The sequence below is a fragment of the Prionailurus bengalensis genome, chromosome B3, assembly GCF_016509475.1.
Source record: "Prionailurus bengalensis isolate Pbe53 chromosome B3, Fcat_Pben_1.1_paternal_pri, whole genome shotgun sequence".
Lineage (NCBI taxonomy): Eukaryota > Metazoa > Chordata > Mammalia > Carnivora > Felidae > Prionailurus > Prionailurus bengalensis.
Genome location: NC_057355.1, coordinates 69358777 through 69371168, shown reverse-complemented (window position 1 = coordinate 69371168; position 12392 = coordinate 69358777). Strand labels below are relative to the sequence as shown.

The window sequence follows — 12392 nt, the reverse complement described above, 5'->3', positions numbered from 1 at the left end:
TGTGCTTCTTCCCAGAAGGCCACCCCCTGTCCTTCTGGCTTCCACTGTACACAGCATGTTCTGTTGGTTTCTCAAAAGAGACAGGAGAGGAGAATCTTACTCACAAATGATTTTTTATCCTTCATTTCCCAGCTCTTGAAAATTTCAAGTGCTATGGCTTTTGCAGCCCCCTTCGCTGCTGCATGGGTTTGTTTTTCAGTAGTCCTCCTTTCTTCCAAAAAAAAAAAAAAAATCTTATGGCTTGGAGAATCCAGAATGTCCCCCATTGAAAGGGAAACATCCAGAACAGCTGAGTGAGGAGCTCAGGAAATCCTCTCTCCCGCAAAATAATGATAAACTTGGGATAAATCATCTAAAACAATTGTTTTAGGACTCTGGAAATTGACCAAAGCCATACAATAAATTGAGACTGATCGACTGATTGACTGATTTATTAAATAATGAGCCTCAGTAAGAACAGTAGGAGTCTATGGTGTTTCAGTCTGAGGCTGTTTCCATGCTTTCTTCCAGCTTCAGACCAAAGAAGTTCTAACAAGGTGGGGTAGACAATGAGCAAGGCCACACGTGCTCAGAAAGTACTGGAGACGGACCTAGTTATCTACTCATCTCTGCCCGATTATGAGGTTTCGAACAAGCAGAAAGCAAAATCCAGGACAGACCTAAAACTGTCTGAACTCTGAATGTGTCATCTAGCCCACAAGCAGGTCCATCAGCAAATACTTGTAAGAAATATTTACAAGACAACCAGGCTTGCCTTCTAAGAAAGACTAAGGGAAGCCCTTCAGGCTGAAATAAAATGACACCAGACAGTAAGCAGAATCCACATCTAGGAATAAAGAGGACTGGTAAAGGTAATTGTGTGCAAGTAAATATAAAATATGGTATAAACATATTCATTTCTCTTTTGTTCTTATATTTTAAAAAACACAAATGGATAAGAAAATAATGATACAACTGGGCTTATAACATATGGGGATGTAATATACATGACAATATTATCACAAGGAGGAGGAAAGTAATACTGGAGCAAAGTTGCTTTATTTTATGTAAGTTAGTATTAATCCGAGGTGGAGTGTTGGAAGTCCAAAACAGAGTGAGTTTCGTAGAGCAATCACTAGGAATATAACTCAAAACAGTAGCAAAATAAAAACAAACCAAAAAACCTTAAAGAAATGAAAATGGTAAACTAGAAAATATCTATTTAACACAAAAGAAGGCAATAAGAGGAAGAGAGGAAAAAAGAACATGAGATCTATAAAAATCAGCAAAATGGCAGGCATAAATCCAACAATTTGAATAACTACATTATCTATAAATGGATTACACACACCAATAGAAGGAGGACACTTGTCAGAGCACATAAAAATAAAAATTCAGTGTATGCTCTCTATAAGACCACTTTATAGATTCAAAGATACAGGCTGCAAGTAAGAGGACTGAAGAACTTACACCATGCAAACAGTAACCATAATCTGCATATAAGGCATCTGCTGTGGCTCTACAAAACAGACTTGAAGATAAAATATGTTCACAGAGAAAAAAGGGAAATGTTTTGTAACTATGGAAGAGTCAATTTATCAGGAAGATATACCTATTATAAACATATAACCACGTAACAACAGAGACCACAATATATGAAGCAAAAGTTGAGAATTGAGGGAGAAACAGACAAGTCAACCTACTAGTGAGAAATTAAACACCCTATTCTCAGTTAATGTAACGTCTTCTAATGGAACTGTATTAATGAAGGGCAAAAACCATACAATCATCTCAATAGACAAAGAAAAAAAGACTGTCAAAATCTAACTCATTCAAGATGAAAGAAACCTCTCAACAAACTAGGGATAAAAAGAGAACTTCCTCATCCCAATAAAGGGAATTTATAAAAACCCTACAGTTAACTTCATATTTAATAATCAAAGACTGAATGTTCTCCTGCTAAGATCAGGAACAAAACAAGGATGTCTGTTCCTTCCACTTTGATTTCACATCATAGTGGATGTTCTAGTCAGTGCAGTCATGACGTGGTGGTGGGGGTGGGTGGGAAGAAAGGGCATCCATATTGGAAAGGAAAAAATAAAACTTTCTTTATTCACAGATGATAGGACCCTTTATGTAGATAAAGCACGCGTGTGCACACACACACATCCACCAGAATAATAATTTTCAATTAAGTCACAGGATATATGATGGATATTTTAAAAACTCAATTTCTATATGCCAGTATTATTTATGCAGTGAAAAATCTGAAAAGAAATTAAGAAAATAATTCCATTTGTAGTAGCATCAGAAATAAATACTTAGGGGGCACCTGGGTGGCTCAGTTGGTTAGGCGTCTGAGTATAGCTCAGGTCATGATCTCATAGTTACGGAGTTCAAGCCCCACGTGGGGCTCTGTGCTGACAGTTCAGAGTCAGAAACCTGCTTTGGATTCTGTCTCCCTCTCTCTCTGTCCCTCCCCCACTCGCACTCTGTGCCTCTCTGTCTCAAAAATAAACATAAAAAAAATACTTAGGAACAAATTTTACAAAAGCAGCCCAATACTTAAACACTGAAAACTGTAATACCCTGCTGAAAGGAATTCAAGAAAAATAAATGGAGAGACATTCTATGTTTATGAATCAAAAGCCTCAGGATAATTAAGATAAAAGTTCTCCCAAAATTGGTCTAAAGGTTCAAAGCATTCTCTATAAAAACACTGGCAGGCTGTTTTGCAAAAACTGACACCTTTACCCTAAAATTTATATGGAAATTCAAAGGACTCAGAAGAGCCAATAGAATTTTGCAAAAAAAGTACAAAACTGGAGGATTCACTGTATCTGATTTCAATACTTACTACAAAGCTATGCTCGTCATTTTGGCATAATCACAGGTATGAAAGCCAGTGGAATAGAACTGAGGGTCCAAAAATAAACCCTTATATTTATGGTCACTTGACTTTTGACAAAGGTGCCAAGGCAATTTGATGGGGAAAGGATGGTCTTGTCAGCAAATTGTACAGGGACAACGAGGTATCTACAGGATCCACTTAAAAAAATAAATTTCAATTCGTATTACCTCAGACCGTGTATAAAAATTGATCCAACATGCAACCTCGGCCTAACTATAAGAGCTAAAATTATATAACTTCCAGAAGAAAACACAGGAGAAAGTCTTGGTGACTCTGGGGACACCCAAAAGCACAGTCCAGAAAAAAAGTTATGTCATATAGGACTTCACCAAAATTAAACCTTTTGTGCTTCAAAAGACAGCATTAAGAAAATGAGAAGAAAAGCCACAAACTAAGAGAAAACAGTTGCAAATCATGAATCAATAAAAAACATGCATCCGGAAGATACAAAAAAAAGTCAAATGTCAGCGTGAGGACAAACCACCCAACTAAAAAAATAGGCAAAAGCCCTGATTACATTTTACTAAAGAAGAGATACGAATAAGCACATGAAAAGATGTTAAAAATCATTAGTCATTTTGGAAACGCAAATTAAAACCATAATGGGATACCACTTCATATCCACTAGAATATATACAATCAAAAGTCAGACAATAAGGATGTGGAGAAACTGGAACTTTATATATTTCTGTGTGGAGTGTCTAATGGTGTGTCTACTTTGGAAGGCAGGTTTTCAGTTTCTTAAAAAATTGAACATACCTACATGTCCACTGATAGATGAATGGATAAACCAAATGTAGTATTTGCATACAACGTAATATTATTCAACCTTAAAAAGGAAAGAAATTCTAACATGCTACAATATGAGTGAATCTTGAAGACTTTAAGTGAAATAAGCAAGGCACAAAAAGATAAATATTGTAGATTCTAATTAAGTCAGTCAAATTCACAGGAAGGTTGAATAATGGTTACCAGGAGCTGAAGTGGGGGGGGGGCTGTGGAGGGGGGAGGGGAAGGGAGGAAATGGGGAGTTTTTTTCATGTTTATTCATTGTTGAGAGAGACAGAAACAGAGAGGGAGGGAGATCATGCACACAGGTTGGGGAAGGGCAGAAAGAGAGGGAGACCCAGAATCCTAAGCAGGCTCCAGGCTCAGAACTGTCAGCACTGAGCCTAATGTGGGGCTCGAACTCCCGAAAACTTGATCTGAGCCAAAGTTGGATGCTTAACCAACTGATCCATGCAAGCGCCCCAGGGAGGTATTACTTAATGCGTATGAAATTTCTGTTTGAAATGATGTAAAAGTTCTGGAGACGGATGGTGGTAACTGTTGCACAACTATTTGAATTTAGTTAACATCACTAAACGGTATACTTAAAAATGGTTACAAAAGTAAATTCTATGCTTTGTATATTTTATCATAAAAATATAAAAATGTTTAAATGAGTTACATGACTTTGCAATTCCATTTCCTGATATTAACCTAAGAAAAATTAAAATATATATCAAAAGACTTTTACACAAACATCCATGGAACCATTACTGATCATAAGCAAAAATAGAAAAAAATCCACTGTTCCTCAAAGGGCAAACAGAAAGTGAGGTGCATCTGTACCTGTCTGTTCATCTCTCCCTATAGATAGATCTCTCTATACACACGTGTATGTATATACACAATCATACATATACATATGCAGACATTTATATGTGGATGTGTATTATGAGATACACATACACAGGAACACTCTTCAGCAATAAGAAGGAACAGAACACCCTTATGTACTACAATAGGGATGAACTTCAAAAATGTAATGCTAAGGGAAAATCTGGATCCAAGGTCCACATATTGTATACATTAACTTATAAATGTGTTAAATTGAGACCCAAACCAGATGACTGGTTGCCTAAGGCTGGGGGTGGGAACTGATATACACTGCAATGGGCATAAGCAATCTTTTGGGGGGACTGGAATGTTTTAAAAGTGAATTATGGTGATGGTTGCACAGCTCTGTAAACTTATTAAAATTCACTGAGTTGCATACTTAAAAGGATGAATTTTATGATATGTAAATTATAGCCCAATAAAGCTGCTTAAAAATAATTTTCCCACTGTCAGGTATGTAACTCCCACTGACTTTTTAAAGTAATAGCTTTATTAAAATATAATTCACATATTATACAATCATCTATTTAAAGGGTATAACTCAGTGGTTTAATGGTTTTTAGTGTATTTATAGAGTTTTGCAACCATGGCCTCAATCAATTGTAGAACTTTTTCATCAGCTTCGACCAAAACTCCACACCCGTCAGCAGTCACTCCCCTTGACCCTTACAACCAACTTAGCTCTAGGCAACCACTGATCTACTTTGTCTCCACAGAACTGCCTATTCTGGACATTTCGTATAAATGGACTCATACCACAAATAGCATGTATCAGTCCTTCATTCCTTTTTACGGACCAATAATATTCCATTGCACAGATATGCATAAGGCACATTTTATTTATCCATTCATCAGTTTGTCATTTGGGTTGTTTCCTCCTTTTGGCTATAATGAACAATACTGTTTTGAACATCTGTGTCCAAGTTTTTCAGTAGACGTGCTTCATACATCTTAGGTATACACCCAGGAGTGAAACTGTTGGGTCACATGGTAACTCTATGTTTAACATTTTAAGGAATTTCCAGACAGCATTCCAAAATGGCTTTAACATTTTACATTCCCACCAACAGTGTATGAAGGTTCCAATTTCTCTACTTCCTGTCTCACACTTCTTATTAAGTCTTTTTAATTATAGTCATCCTTGTGAGAGCAAAGTGTTCTCTCACTGTGGTTTTGATTTGCATTTTCCTCCTGGCTAATGGCTCTGGCCATCTTTTCATATGCTTATTGGCCATTTGTGTATCTTCCTTGCAGAAATGTCTATTCAGATCTTTGCCCATTTGTAAATTGGCCCAATTGTCTTTTCAAGGTTGAGTTGTAAGAGTTCTTTATTCTAGATACAAATCCTTTATCAGATGTATGATTTGAAATATTCTTTCCCATTATGTAGGTTTTTTTTCCCCACTTTCTGTATGGTGCCCTTTGTAGTAAACAAGTTTTTCATTTTGATAAAGTTTACATACTTTTTGTATGTATTGTTGCTTCATATTCTGTATTTTGTTGCTTTTGTTTTTGGTGTCATATTGAAGAAACCATTGCCTAATCTAAGGTCATAAAAATTCAAGCCTTTGTTTTCTTCTCCCAGTATTTATGGTTTTAGGTCTTACAGTTAGGTCTTTGATTCATTCTGAATTAATTTTTGCATATCTATGAAGCAGGGGCCAGGGACTTTTAAGACAGACACAGGGGCAGGGTTTGAGAGAACCAAGAACCAAATAAAGCCATCCAACCTCTAGGGTCATGGTTCTGGTGACAGTCCAGACTACACAAAAAACTCTTGTTTGCACACAGGTATGTTTTCCTGCCTATACCAAGCTATTCATTCATATTATACCCTTTCTATGAAGAAGGGGAGCAGGTGACATGTAACATGGCACAGAAGGGAGGAACCACTTTGCTCAGGGATCACAGGAGACCAGTGGCAGGGGCAGACAGAATGGCTGACTTGAAGGCCTCAGCTCCCTTCTGCGGTAGGAGTACCTAACTGTCTGCCTTCCTTTCTCTGCTTTAGTCACGGCGGGACCCCCTGAGTGGTACTGGGAACATGGCCAACCAACCAGAGGTTCTATTTCTCAGCCTCCCTGCAGCGAGGTGTGGTCACATGACTAGTTTTAACTAGTAGAGTTAAAGAAAACGTGATCTATTTCTGGGTCCTATATTAAAAAAAAAAATCTCTTGCCCTCCGCCGCTTCCAATTTCTTCCCCCACACCCTCCATTCTTTTGGGTTTTTTTTGGCAGTATGCAACCTGAGAAATGGTGCCAGCAAGCTTTTTTTTTGATCATGTAGATGAAGAAAATATAGCAGGACAGTTGGTCTCAATGGTGTTGAATATTAGAATCACCTGGGGAGCTTTAGTCAAAAGCTAGAGGTGGAATCCCACCACAGAGATTCTAATCCAATTGGTATGAGATGCCACCTTGGCATCAGGGTGGTAAAAGCTCTCCAGAGAAATCTAGTATGTGGCCAAGGGTAAGACCTCTATTCCAGGGCAGTGGTTTGTAAACTTTATTATGCTTCAGCATCGACTGGAGGGCCTATCAAAACATGATTTTCTGGGGGTACCGCTTCCCAGGTGTCTGATTCAATATGTCTGGGGTGGAACCTGAGAATGTGCATTTTTAACAAGTCCCAGGTGATGCTGCTGTGCTGGGTCAGGGACGCACTTTAAGAACCTGTAAATCTCAGGGCAGCAAGATAGAAGGAACCTGAGCCCCTGGAGCCAGACCCTGCCTAACCTATACTATTACTTAAAAGAGAAGTGAGTGTACATCTTGAATTACAACGGCAGCTTAGCCTATATCCTAACTGACACACATTGCTTGGATCACATTATTCCAACAGGAAAAGTAAAGGCATAAAATTTTTTTTCTTATTTCATGCAAATTCACACACACAATTTAAGCCCCCCTGGCTTTAGAGATATTCTCCTACAAAAAAGGACGGTTTGGAACACTGCACTGTTTACAACAGAATCCATTTCTCATGGTAATTGGTGAACACAATCCACAGCGTTCTGCATTGGCAGCATTGTTTCGGCATCCAGGGGATTATGATCCAAGCAGGCAGTTCAGTTACTTTTCCCATTTAGGTCTCAGCCATAGGTGGGTAACACAAGGCTTTCAATGCAAATCTACTTGGATCAAAAACCATAGCAACGATTCTGAATGATGTAGAAAGCTTTTCTCAATAGCACGGGAGGGTGTGGATCTGTTTCTCCCCTCTTCACACACTAATACCGAAGGGATTTAAAGTGCTTTGGCAGTCTTCACTTAATTTTCTGGAGGAGACCTTGGGTATTCATGACACCAACCTCAGTAACCAATGGGACTCAAGCATCTGTTGGGCAGAGGGCGAAGCTGGTAGGAGGTCATTTGTTGGGAAATAAGATTCAGTCCCAAGCTCTCTGTGGTAAAACTCTTTGCTGGTGTTTAATAATTTCCTGAAAACTTCAAGTATTGAAAAGGGAGTGGGGGTAGGTAGGACTGGATGGCCACAGAGTAGAAACTATCAGATAAAGGGAAGAAGCTTATGTACCTTACAAACTGGCTGAATAAGGCTGTCGTGTTCCGGATGATCCGAGCAGCCTGGGACTCCTCGCACTGGCATCTCTGCAGTGTTAGCCCGTCATCCATGTGGCCTTCCTGATGGAGTATGACCTACCCGCAGAGCAAAAGAACCAGGGCCGTTTATACGTGACTCCATAGCTGGACAGTCAACTTTTCTTGCAGTATTTATTTACCTCATCCCTTGTATTCCTTCCCCCCAACCAGGTTCCTCTGGGTCCATTTGAAAATGGGACATTAACAAAGTTATTTTGCCCATACTCCCTATTACTGACCTATGAATCATTCCTGAGACACGGTGCTTTGAGGAAAATAAAATTTTATGTGCTACTATGGTATGAGTTACAGTAAATTCCTTAGGATGGCCAATTTGAAAAGGTGAAAACATATTTTACAATAGATTTTTCTCTTGAAATCAACACAAAAACTTACCCTTGGAAATGGGAAAAGTCACTTTGTTCAGAGTCTTTTTGTCCAGAGATAAATTGAGGAAGAATAACAAGTTAGACAGAAAACTCTACTGGGTTAACAGATCCTCTACTGGGGTCAGGCTCAGATTCCCTTCCTGAAGGATAGCTAGCTACAGGTGACTGTACAAATGGGGATGCAGCTCAAGGTCGTAGTTTGCTTCTCATGGAGGCTAAGGAGGGGGTTTGAAAGCATAGGCTCTGGTATTAGTTGATGTGAGTTCCAGTCCTACTCTGCTACTTCCCAGCTGTGTGACCTTAAGCAAGTCACTTAACTTCTCTTTGCTTCAACTTCACCATCAAATGGACTTATAGGGTTGGTTCTGAGGACTAAATGATTTACATGCAAATCACGTAGCACGTTTCCTAGAATCTAAGAGGTACTCAATGAATACTTGTTATAAAGGGCAGTGTATTACTGATCTCAAATCAGTTACCTAAAAGCTGAATATACATATTGACCACCAGTGACATCAGGATACAATTCTGGGGCAGGACTAGCAGCGTTGAAGATGGAAGTCAGTGGCATTTTCCCTTGAAAGGATCAAGTGTATGCAGATATTAACTGGGGTGGTTTGAGTCTGAGTCAAGTCAGAGTTAAATCCTAATTCAACTTCCTGACATGGTTTCCTCTTGATGTGAGTGAAGAGAGACCATTTATAAGGTTTTAGGGTGTGGGGCAGAGTTAAATCCTAATTCAACTTCCTGACATGGTTTCCTCTTTTTTTTTTTTAATTTTTTTTTTCTTTCAACGTTTTTATTTATTTTTGGGACAGAGAGAAACAGAGCATGAACGGGGGAGGGGCAGAGAGAGAGGGAGACACAGAATCGGAAACAGGCTCCAGGCTCTGAGCCATCAGCCCAGAGCTGGACGTGGGGCTCGAACTCACGAACCGCAAGATCGTGACCTGGCTGAAGTCGGATGCTTAACCGACTGTGCCACCCAGGCGCCCCAGTTTCCTCTTGATGTAAGTGAAGGGAGACCATTTGTAGGTCCTGGGGTGTGGGGTGGGGTCAATTAAATAGAACATGTAGCTCTATAAAATATCTTTAGTAAAAGCATTTTGGTCTCGTTTTTATTATTTTCTTAAGTTTATTTATTTATTTTGAGAGAGAGAGAGAGAGAGTGAGCAGGAGAGGTGGGGAGGGGCAGAGAGAGAGAGAGGGACAGAAGAGAATCCCAAGCAGGCTCTGCACCATCAGCACTGAGTCCAACATGGGGCTAAAATTCACGAGCCATGAGATCATGACCTGTGAGCCAAAATCAAGAGTCAGACACTTAACCAACTGAGCCACCCTGGCTTCCCTGTCTTTCTCACTGTTAGCTCAAAGCAACTTCTTTTCCTTTCCATGTGAAAATCTCTTATTATTTGTTCTTCTGAAATTGTGTCCTATCTAATATAAGGAATTCACACAGGAAGTAGAATACTGGCTTACAAAAGTTTATGTTCAGTTTTGACACAAGACTTAGCACCGTATCTAGCTTAAGTGTTAGCAAAGGATACCCTTAGTGTTGGATTCACCAACTGTTTCAGAACTACCCTGTCAGAGCTTCCCAGCAACTGTTTAAGCATTTCGATTCGGCAATATATTGCCACTAGGTTTACTCTGGCCTCAGTCCCAGTATTCGGGTCTCTAAAGACCAAAATCCTTAGATTTTGCTTGTTCAGATAGCACATCCAAACCGGCCAGCCAAACAAGAAAGTAATGAGAAATAGGGGGGATGCAGCTGTTAGAACACTGTTACTATGTGCCCTTTTGATCACCGCAGCCCATTTTCTCCTGGAGGAATCCCATGACCCAAGAACAGACAGCAGAAGCCCAAGATGGGAATGGGAAGGAGGTGGCTTCCTTTAAGGTGAGTTGCCATTCTCTAGGTTTTTTTTTTACTGTCTCTGTTTCCCACTGGTTTTTCTAGGTTCCTGATTTGTTTTATGAAATACTTAACACAGATTTGAATATCCTTTGTATTTTTAGAAAGAAATGTAACCTGCTCTTCACAAAATAGAGTAGGGCAGCCCTGCCTGAGGCCGAACATTAGGACATCATTTTAGAGAGTTTCTGAAGGGACCTCCCAAATTCATATGCACACTGCAGCAGTTCAATAAATATACACACTATTGTCCTGGAAGAGAAAGGCAAGGAGAGGCACGATAAGTCACCAACTCAAGGTGGGATCTCTCCTGGTTGGCAGGGTCCTTTGAGTATGTCTCCTCCCATCCAGAGCTATTGCCAAGATCCACAAATTCCACCCTCTTTAAATGCCATCATTTCCTTAGTAGGAGTGAAAAATTGTGGAGACTCTAGATAATATTATTGTACTCTACAGAGGATTTAATTTTCTTCTGATAGGCTGGTAGGATAGATAGGTTTTTGGCATCTATATTCAAGGTGCCCTTCTTCCAAGGGTAGTTTCATACTCCTGAGGTGGAGCCCTTTTGGGGTTTAACTGAAAGCCTACTGTATTTTCAAGGCCTGGTCCAATCTGACGGATCCTGAACCCCAACCTTGGCCTCCCTAGTCCTGTCATTCTGTTGACATCTCTGCTGTTATCTTGTCCATCATAGCTGCAGACTTCTATTACTGTCCTAGCTTCACAGCCCATCCATGGTCAGCTTTAGGGGAAACTGCACATAGAATTTCAGGTTCATGTTTCTAGAGTTCCCTCCATTCTAGAACATTGGCCTCTTAAGCCCCAGAGACCCTGGCTGACCTCCTGTCTCATCTGTCTTCTCCAGCCCAATGAGGCCAACACAAGCCCCCACCTCCTTGGTGCCACAACTCAGAAAATATGCTGAGGGGCAAGTAGAGACAAAGGTGTGGCTCACTTGGTATAGCCACATTCCATCTGGGACCTTTAGCACTCATGCCCCGGATGCCCTGGTTGCTGAAGCCTTCAAATGGTTTTGTTGTTGTTGTTGGGTTACACAACCTAGTCAGTATAACCTACTCAGTGTGGCTGGTTTTTTTTTTTTTTAATTTTCTCTCTCTTCTTCATAATTTTAGTTTCACATTTCTGGATATCTTCTTGGTATGTTTTACTTTACACCAAAGTAAGTTATTGCCTTAAGGTTTGCTTCCAACCTCCCCTCTTACAACAACCTGCATTCTGGGAAGCTTTGCATTACCTGCACTTTTGGCTGATAAACCCAAGCTACAGTGGACAATGGCTCCTAGAACCCCATTCTAGGGTTCCTTGACTACCCAAACAGGTGTCTGGTAAGAGTTTTTTCCAAGAAAACTCATGCCCTTGGCATCTATTCTCTGGTTCCTATCAAAAGAAAACTGTTACAACAACTTTTTGGGACAAAGATGTGGTGAGTATCCAAGCCAGTTTCCCAATGCAGCTGGCTGTGATGGGCCACTCCAATCTGAGTGCTCTCTGTGGATACCCTATCAGTGCACACAATCTCTTCTTTCTGCATGTTGGTTCCTGTGGGCTTGTTATCATGCAATCTGCATTTTCTCTGTAGCAATTCTATTTAGTCTCTCTATCATGAAAATCACACAGAAACTCAATTATCCACTTAAATGAAGAGAGCAATGGTGTGAGTAATCCCCAAACAGCATATCACCAAAAGTTACTTAGTTCAGGTTTTTTAGAGAGCATTGAACAAACTCTCCCCCTTCATCACAGATTTGCCATGTATTTAACTTTTTTTTCCCCTTTTACTGAATATGGGGTCAAAATAACCAATTAGGAAGTACAATCTGTCACAGAATAACTCTTCAGAATAGCAAAAACAGTGTGAAGTAAACAAACATCATGTTCGCCTGATTCTCCTGATCACTGCTCTTGCCTACTTGC

General features: G+C 39.9%; 1 protein-coding gene across 1 annotated transcript in view; it reads right to left on the bottom strand.

The window, feature by feature from the left end:
• RYR3 (ryanodine receptor 3) overlaps positions 1-12392 on the bottom strand; it is a 451654-nt gene that overhangs the window by 258156 nt on the left and 181106 nt on the right. Inside the window, exon 12 of the mRNA XM_043554522.1 lies at positions 8089-8210. Coding sequence (XP_043410457.1) covers positions 8089-8210 — 122 coding nt within the window. The remainder of the gene's footprint in view (positions 1-8088; positions 8211-12392) is intronic.